The sequence below is a fragment of the Crassostrea angulata genome, chromosome 1 (genome assembly GCF_025612915.1).
Source record: "Crassostrea angulata isolate pt1a10 chromosome 1, ASM2561291v2, whole genome shotgun sequence".
NCBI lineage: Eukaryota > Metazoa > Mollusca > Bivalvia > Ostreida > Ostreidae > Magallana > Magallana angulata.
The window spans coordinates 43,798,237-43,807,966 of record NC_069111.1 but is presented as its reverse complement, the minus strand read 5'-3'; the positions used below and the strand labels follow the sequence as shown (position 1 = coordinate 43,807,966).

Sequence of the window (9,730 nt, the reverse complement as noted above, 5' to 3'; positions counted from 1 at the left end):
AAGCATTAAGATCGGAAATTTTTTTTGGACTAAAATCGTGACCATGCCCCTTTAAGATGACAACCATACCCCGATGCAATACGTCAATGTCTTGTTATAATGGAAGGATTTTTATTTTCTAAGCTATACCCCTTCTTTCACTTTAAGTTTATTTGAATATGAATTATAATTTCTGTTACTTTCTGTAAACTGCAGCAGTGAAAATTACAATAGTGTAAAGAATATTTCACAAATACTAAAAATATACTGAAAAACTTTAATCTACAGGGGGGTCATTATTCTACAGGGGTCACTTTTCTTCATGTGGAGTGTGCTCATTTTTATGAAAATGACACTTATTCTTCAGGCAAAGGGGTCATTTTTCTACTTAGAATAATGACCGGGGGGTCATTTTTCTGCGTAGAATAATGACCGGGGGGGTCATTATTCTACGTCGAAAAATGACCCCCGGTCATTATTCTACGGGGGTCATTATTCTTCATTACACCGGCCAAAATAAACACGAATTAATAAATCATAAAGTTTGTTGCTTTATACACATGTGTATTGATTATGCTACTGGTTTAATTTAACATTCAAATGATCGTTAGAAATCAGTGACATTTATAACCAACTCGTCACGGTAAACAAGCATTGTGCATAACTGTAATTTGACAATTAATACAGGCGGAGTATCACCGATTTTTTGTTGGACGGTAGTTTAAAAGAATACATATCTACATATATAAGGAGCATTTCTTCACGGCAACCATATTCAATTATAATTTTAAATGCAATATAAATATTTTCTGCTTATTTAAAAACACGCACGGAATCTATATCAATTCGGCAAAACAAGTCTTAGGAAATTGAATACATTTTTTTTTACATGCTTAATCACTGCCTGAATAGAGGGCTGTACATAGATTGTTCAGTCATCCAGAACGGGTTTGTATAAAGAAACCAAACCAGGAAGCTTAATAAACAAATCTTAATGATTCCTAGCAAAGACCAACTAGTTATGAGGCGGAGTAAAGAATAAAGATGCAAAATACGTGAACATTTTTCTTCATGTAAAACCAGTATGTATATTTGGCCTACACTAACGTTTTTTGCTCTAATTCCGTGTGTGCTATCGAGCCATTTTCGAGGAGGATTGCTAACATGGAAGGCGGTAAATGAAACCCAGGTATGTGTTCATGTACATGTATTTAATAAAAAGACATACAAGATAGGCTTACTTTTACGCATAAAATCACAATTTACCGAGTTCATAATTACTGCAGACATAAGGTTTGTTTTAAAACATGACAGTGTCAAGTACTATATGTAGTTGTTGAAATTATCAGTATCAATGGCTGTCTTGTTACTTTAAATAGATTACTCTCTGAACTCATTGTCCCTTGTCAATATGTACAGATTTTCCTTCTTTGGACAGCATTGTTCTCTAATAGAAACACCAGGCTCTAACAGCAGCCACTAAGCCCGTAGAAGCTAGCAGCCAATAAGGAAATCATCAATATACTAAGAGTACTCGACCAGAAAATTATATTTTACTTTATCACCGGCATATTTTAATTAATATCAAGAAAATTTATGCCTGAATAATTTCTCTGAGCAATGACAACTTCGGAGGTAGTGAAGTTTATAAAAAATTTATAAATGTGTTTGTGTCTACTGAATTCAATTGAATATTGGTATTTTTATATACGTATGCTTAAAAATTGATCTCCGAGACTGTTTACTCTTTTCCGAAAATAACATGCATCGAAAATCATAAAAATCCTCGTATTATTACTAAAGTGGGACGGTCAGACAATTTACATTAGGATTTTATTTTCACTTAAAGACTAGCCTCATTCGCAAACCAAAAAGAAAGAAATTAATTATGAATTTGGGATTATTTTACGTCAGCCATGTTTTGACGTGAACCTTTGAAATATATACAAAAGACTACTTAGCTCACCCGAACTTTGTCATATTTTAGCATTTCACAATGATATAGGCGTGAAAAGTGGTCCATTATCTTCCTTATCTTTGAAGTGTGCATCAAACAAATAACAGAGCAGTGTAGGGGGCATATGGGGCTACTATTCCCCGGTCTCAAATTTGGTCTGTAGGAGTACCAACAAGTGGCTCCCAGGGGTTCTGGCTCATTTCAGGGGTTTATATCTCACTTGAGATTGACAACAGGAACTTGGGAACACTAGGATTAGGTTGAGGACAAATACTGCTGAGCTAAACCGACCCTTGTAGGGGTCTTAGGTGCCCTCTAACGCTTATTATGAATACCTTCAGAGGTTCTCTAATACAATTGGAAAAAAAATAATTGCAGTTCTATCTCCTATTGATGTCCCACTGATCAATGAAGTTAGACTTTGCTTGTTAACCGTAGTCCTTAACCTTTGCAAAATTACCGATGTCTAGAATTTAAAACACACCCATTGCATTCTTTTTAGACTTAATCAAATTTCATCTGTAGTCAATTTTTCTGAATTAAAAAAAAATATGAACAATGTTACAACAATTGCTAAATTAAATGCAGATTATATCAGTTTTATTTAAAAGGACCACTACTTTCATACCTAGTACGAACCACCAAAGAAAGAATGTTCTGTAGATATTTACATCCATCTTAAAAATGTTTCAAATAGTTTTTATGAAAGGGGGTAAAAAGGCCCAAATTATTTTAAGTTTCATTCAATACACATACTTTATAAAGAAATATGGGCGATTTTCCCATATATTTGAGTTGATTCCTGTTTTTGGAAGCAATCATTGCGTCATTACGTTCAGTTTTTGTGTCTTCAATTTAACTATTGCTATAAGTTTCAATCGAACACGGGATAATCAATGCATAGTAAACAATAAAAGTATAAAATTAGATGCTTTAACATTATTAATTTTAGTTAGGAGAAATTTATCTACATGGCACTATAATAATACATTTTAAAGTATACACTGCAAAATAATGTTATCAAGCTGAGGTATTTATGCATTTATAGCTTAAACTTTAAATGTACTACGTCGCAGTATAAATAACAAGTTATTTTCTTGAGAATTAGAGGAGAAAATACTCGGTAGGTTCTTATTCATAAATGTAATTTAAATAATGTTTGACCGAGTAGGTGAAAAATACTGCACTTTTGTAATAATTTAAGAAAATTAGTGGAAGTAATTGTTTAAATATTGGAAAAGGTAAAAAAAAAACCCAGAAAAAACTCAGATTTCATTTTAAATCAGGAATTTTATATCTGTACATGTATATTCAATCGAAAGTAAATTTAAACAAATATTTTTTCTGTGTCCTACAATATTCATCAAGTGAACAACAATAGCAACAAATTCAATCCAAAAAGTTGCAGATCAGATAAAGCAGTGCTGATTTATTTTTTCCTATAATGCTTTTACACGTATGTCTACGTTATGTCATGAAGAAAATATGGCAAAGTAAATAGAGTAACAACTAGAGGTACTGTGAGCAAGCTCACAATTGATACCCCCCGCTAAGAAAAAAATCTTAATGCATGTATTTTTGCTATTATAGAAAATATTGGATGAATCTATTTCACTGACCATTTTCTATAAATAACAACTGCTCTATTTTTTTAAAACTGTTAATGCTAATAGGAGTAAACAAACCAATTTCTATCCTTTAATTCCATTTTATTTTAAGTTAACTGTTAATGCATGAGGACATTTGCATCCTTCCATTAACAACCATGACTCAAATCAAACTCGAATCAAACGAAATCCACATGTCAAGCAGCCATTTAATATTTAAACATTTTGAATTTTTGGTATACTGAGCACGATTTTTTCCGAAATTTTTTTTCCACACATTTTTTTCCAAATAAAAATCGAGGCAGGCCATTTTCAGAGAGACGGGGATGAAAATCTAAAAATAATTTTATGTGGCCTGAGAAGAGCAAGCTTTGTGTCAAATTTTAGCTTCTAATATTTCCATTGATACAAGAAATGACAGACAAAATTTAGCATTTTCGAAACAATTACCTTGAACTTCCTGAATTGACCTTGGATCAAGGTCATGACACACCCTTACGCCATAAGCAATATTTCTGTGAAGAACATTCAATGCTTCTCCATAAGGAAGATATGGACTGAACACGAATTTTTTCTGCCAGTGACCTTGACCTTGCACGAATGACCTTGAGTCAAGGTCATGACACACCCTTAGGTCATAAGCAATCTTTGTGTGAAGTAAGAACTTCCAATATTTCTCCATAAGAAAGATATGGACCGGACACGAATTTTGCATTTTTTCTGCCAGTGACCTTGACCTTGCCCGAATGACCTTGGGTCAAGGTCATGACACACCCTTAGGTCATAAGCACTCTTTGTGTGAAGTAAGAACTTCCAATGTTTCTCCATAAGAAAGATATGGACCGGACACGATTGCACAGACAGACGGACAGACAGACAGACAGACGGACGGACGGACGGACGGACGTACGGACGGACAAGGTGATTCCTATATACCCCCCCAAACTTTGTTTGCGGGGGGTATAATAATTTGGATTCATCGTGTGAATTAAAAAATGATCTTAAGTATTTATATATTAACTTAAAGCTCTGTCTTTCAATAAACTGGATGTTACATGTACTGAAAGATATGGAAAGGTGACTTAATGGAAAATCTTTGTCATTTGACTGTCTTTTCAGTCATCTTTAAGTTAACTGATTGGTAGAACTTTATTGAAAATATTTAAATTGAAACTAAACTCATGTTAATTTTGATTTTGTTTTTTCCTTCTATAGATAATCATCACTCATCGTGTCTTCTATGTGTCCTCACATTGCCCGGGTCCTCAAAGCGACACACTGAGTTGTGTTGGTGGGTGCACAGGAAGTGTGACAATGATAGGATATTGCAAGGATAACAGTTCCTCTGAAAATTGGGCGGATTTAGAAGGAGTCACTAGATTTGATATCAGTTCTACATCAACACCCGTCATTCTTCAGTTAGTATATACTCGTACATATCGTATCAAGTACAAAAAAATGCGTAAGTCAGAAGTAGTATAAGAAAACAATTAATGATTTGTAACATATGCTAAAAGGTTTCATAAATCTGACACATTGAAACCTTTTAGCATGGTTCCACTCTACTGGCTGTTTCCACCTCATCATTAAAAAGTGAGCGTTTTATATCAATGGCACCATCTTAATGTGAATGTGTTGAATGAAAAGTGTCGATTGATAAACCATTGGACAACAGAACCTGTAGCTCGGTCTTGGAAAACAAAGTGGTCTAATGAAATAAAACTTCGATAAATTTATGATGAAATCATTTTTTCAGTTATGTACATTTATTTTAGATTGAATTTATTATTATCATGCAAATTGAAATATGATTGTAGGAAATGTTATACGTTAGATAATTTTGAAAATATCGATAGTTGTTTGAGTATATATAATATACATGTAAATGAATAAACAAATGCAAATATTCTAGCTCCAACAAACTAAAATTTACTTTTGCTCAAAATAGTTTTTGAAATAACAGTCCATGAAACCATTTTAGGGTCTTGACAATTTCGACTAGACCCTGCACAATATTTTTTTTTCAAAGTGCGTTAATATCGACCATATCAAACACCTTGAAAAATAGTATTTCTTTCAAAGTGCGACGACTTGGTCACAGATTTAACGCACTTTGGTTTTTTTTTCAAAGTGTGTTATTTTTCGAAGTGTGTTGTACAAAGCTTGCTCGGAATGTAGCAATTTTTCGGGTAAAAAGGTGCTACTTTTGTGAAAGGAGCTTAGTATATAGCCTACTTTTAAAGCAAAAGAGAATATTGCTTTAAATAAGTGTATAGAACTGACGGAATACATTTTTTTTTAATAAAGATGTAATCACTTCTTCAGATCAAAATTACAGAACTGTGGGTTTGGCAATGTGATAAATGTAGTGATTGGTGGTGTTTACACGGTGAAAGTTAAAATATGTTTAAATGTACGTTGCATATAACTAGTATGTATTTATGTTAAATTGATGTTTATTTGGAAAATTGTAAATGAAGGAATGCATTCCTTATCATATATTGCTGTTACCATTATCAAAGTTTGCGTTTTCAGATTTTCCAGCAGTGTTTGGATTACCCTTGTTCATCCTGGTTCACAAGGTTCTTGGAGCCTCAGAATGACCGTAGATTTAAGTGTACGAAGTGATACTGGGAAAATAAACCAATCACCTGTTTCATCTGTGGCTTCTACTATAATATTATCTCAGATATGTTCGTTGTCTGATTTAACATTTTACATCCCAGGTAAAAGATACATTTTGTTCTGTGGTCTTCAATTCTATTAATCATCTCAGACATGGGGTCATACAATGTTTATATTTTAATATGCACTTATTACGACTTAACACCTCGCACGTACGGTCTAAATCATTTTTTTTGTACAACACATAATCTCTTATTGATTACTTATCATCTCATACGAACGACTTATTATCTCATTCCAACGACGTTTAAAATACATCGAATGTACGACTTAGTATATATATATATATATATATATATATATATATATATATATATATATATATATATATATATATATATATATATATATATATGGGTCATTATCAAAATATGCAGCCTTTTGCGTCAGTGTCAATTTAAAGGGGGAAATTAATGTTCTGGGGAATATATACAGTACCATTGGATTTTAGAAACTTTAACCTTTATTGTTGAACAAATAAATTGACAATTTTACTGTTTAAAGTATAAAAAAAATATCATTTTTTATGAGATTTCAGTGAATTTATGTTGTCATTAAATTTTTCCAACGTCTTTAACCTACAATATCTTCAATAATATTGATGTTTTATCCAAAAATCACCGTTAATTTTCAAAACAACATTCATATTTTAATTTCTGCTATGATCCTTAACAAGTTCTCTTTTAAAAACAATGAATTTGATGAGATATATGCTTGTACAAAAATTTTTTGTCATTGGTGTTACAAGGCAAATTATATAAAAATATCTTAAAATACATCAAGTAAATAATATTGCACTACAGTTGGAATCCCCCAGATCATAGTGACATCATTCCCTGCTACTAAAAAGATAAATGTATCAGTGATGACATCATTGTGATAGAAAATATGGCACAAAATGTTAGCATGCTCCGAAAAATACAATGTAAACTGTGTCAGTGGGATAACGTGCTATTTAAGGTTTTCTATTATGAAAGAACAAATTTTTTTAACACAAATGATGAATGTTTATCACATTATAACAAAGGCTATGTAGCTTTGTGTAGTATCTGTTCTCTTGGGTCATACTGCTACATTTACCATGGATACATCAGTAATATATATATATATATATATATATATATATATATATATATATATATATATATATATATATATATATATATATATATATATATATATATGAAATTTTATTATTCATAGTAGCTCGAAGAAAATAAAGCATTTTATCTTTGTAAAGAAAAAAACATTTAAGCAAATTTGCCCCTTCAAAACGATGTTAAAAGCCAGCATGCAGAAGGCAAATTAATTAGAAAACAAAACATATGCTTTTTGTAGTGGCGGACTTTGACGGAGATATTGTTCGATGCCGCTTTGCATCAACAATACAAGAATGTCAGGATGTCTGTGGCAACCATGTATCATTCCTGACATTTGATGGGGTAAGTAATTTTTTCTATCTATCTATCTATCTATCTATCTATCTATCTATCTATCTATCTATCTATCTACATCTATCTATCTATCTATCTATCTATCTATCTATCTATCTATCTATCTATCTATCTATCTATCTATCTATCTACGAGGGTTGTCTCAAAATAGCGTAGACAAGTGGTGTTATTCAGTTAATCGAAGACAATGGAAGATGAAATTTGTGCCACAAAGGGTTCAAGAAATTTGCATTCAAATAATGTTTTAAAATCAAATATTGTTTGAGAATAAAATAGTGAAATGAAAGCATATTAGATGAGAAATTCGACATGCGGCGCATTGTCAAAAGCAAAAAGTTAAAATCAACATAATGAAATGAAAATTGCGAGGAAAAGTACTTTTTGAATAAAAAAAATCAAATAAAACATACATAGATATTTGATAAAAATTCTATTATTTACTCAGAAAATGTTTTGGCTGTAACAAAACCATTAAATATTATATAGCGCGTTTTGTGACAAGTTGAAAAGTTAACTCGTTATAAAATAACGATGTCAGCGTTTAAGGCGGCGCAGCAGTAACTGATACAATTTTGTAAAAACCATGAAATAAATCCTAAGCGGCTTTGGAAGTAAATGAAATTAACAAACTCGATTAGAAATGCGTTTTGTGAATAAATAGTTAAACAACATTGGAAATATTTGAACAAGACTAGTATGATGACAATGAAAAAAAAGAAACCCCGAACGATATCAATAGACGTCAAAATGCAGAACGACACATTTCGGTAAGACAGAAGTTAGACAACAAGTAATACATGACAAGTTTGGAGCCGACAGATCGTTTGTACTTAGAAAATATTAAAAAAAAACCAAAAAACTATAGAAATATATGTTGAATGTGCACTCAGGGTATATATTCAAAGATGATATTTTTTCTAAGACATTTTCGGAAATAAAACGTAATTGTTATCGTAAAACGATGTTGAGGGTTTAGCAACAACGTAAAACTGGAAATTTTCGACGTCGCACATTGCGCCGCCTGACAAAACTTGTTAATAATTATTTATTTTCTCGAGAAATAAATAAAGTACCGATTTGAATTTTTCAGTATTGTTTGCCAAAGGGTCATTGAAGAGAACATAGAAGTCTAATGAAATTGCAGCAAACAGATTATAAATTATGTGTCCTGTCTACATTATTTTGGGACAACCCTCGTATCTATCACCTAATTTTAAAAAAAAGAAAGACGTTTTTGTTGCTTACCATTACAACAAAAGTCACACTTCACCTTTCAGACATCCTGTTCATTTACTATCAATAGCAATATAAGTAATGTGACTTCTGGAAATTACGCCGTGGCTCTTCAGATTGAGGATTTCACTGATTCGTCCTCCAGTGTCCCTTTAAGCAGTGTACCATTACAGTTTATCATCAATGTTAATACTGGTACTATTTGTTCCGATGGTGTATATTTAGTCTACCCAACACCTACTGCTGGAGAAAAATTACAGGCTCAAAATGGATATTTACAACTACATGCTAGAGCTCGTGTTAATAATACAAAGTAAGTAAAATAATTCGAGAATAAACGAATTAAAAACCTACACGGCGATTAAGTCTTCACCATTAGATTAATTAATCTTCATGTTTTAATGATACGTAAAAATTCGCAAAAGATCATTAAAATTTGCTCTTGAATTAAATATTCTTAAAAATATATGCTATATATTTATATGTGTGTTTATGCTTTTTTTAAAAATGGATTTCTTCCAGAAAAGTGTTCAATAAAGATTGTTGATAATCATTTTAAAATTTGCAGCATTCAGTTTTAATTAAACCCTACATAGTAAATTATTCTCTCAAAACTTTAAAAATGGCACAAAGGGGTACAAATTATAATCATATTTACAAACAATTAACAGATAACAAACCGTTTATATCGATTATAGATTTTTATGCAAACATAACATATAAAACAATATCCATTAAAATATATCGAAAATAGATTGTACCATTTTAATGAAATGAATCGCCGCTGAAGAAAAATTATATTTAACGTTTGGTTG

At 31.5% G+C, this 9,730-nt stretch overlaps 1 protein-coding gene across 1 annotated transcript in view; it reads left to right on the top strand.

Annotated features, from left to right (window-relative positions):
- The first annotated feature begins 966 nt into the window (after nucleotides 1-966).
- Nucleotides 967-9,730, top strand: part of LOC128192556 (neurogenic locus Notch protein-like) — a 90,743-nt gene continuing 81,979 nt past the window's right edge. Inside the window, exons 1-5 of the mRNA XM_052865340.1 lie at nucleotides 967-1,168; nucleotides 4,759-4,961; nucleotides 6,079-6,269; nucleotides 7,567-7,670; nucleotides 8,960-9,228. Of these exons, the coding sequence (XP_052721300.1) occupies nucleotides 1,064-1,168; nucleotides 4,759-4,961; nucleotides 6,079-6,269; nucleotides 7,567-7,670; nucleotides 8,960-9,228 (872 nt within the window). The 5' untranslated portion in view covers nucleotides 967-1,063. The remainder of the gene's footprint in view (nucleotides 1,169-4,758; nucleotides 4,962-6,078; nucleotides 6,270-7,566; nucleotides 7,671-8,959; nucleotides 9,229-9,730) is intronic.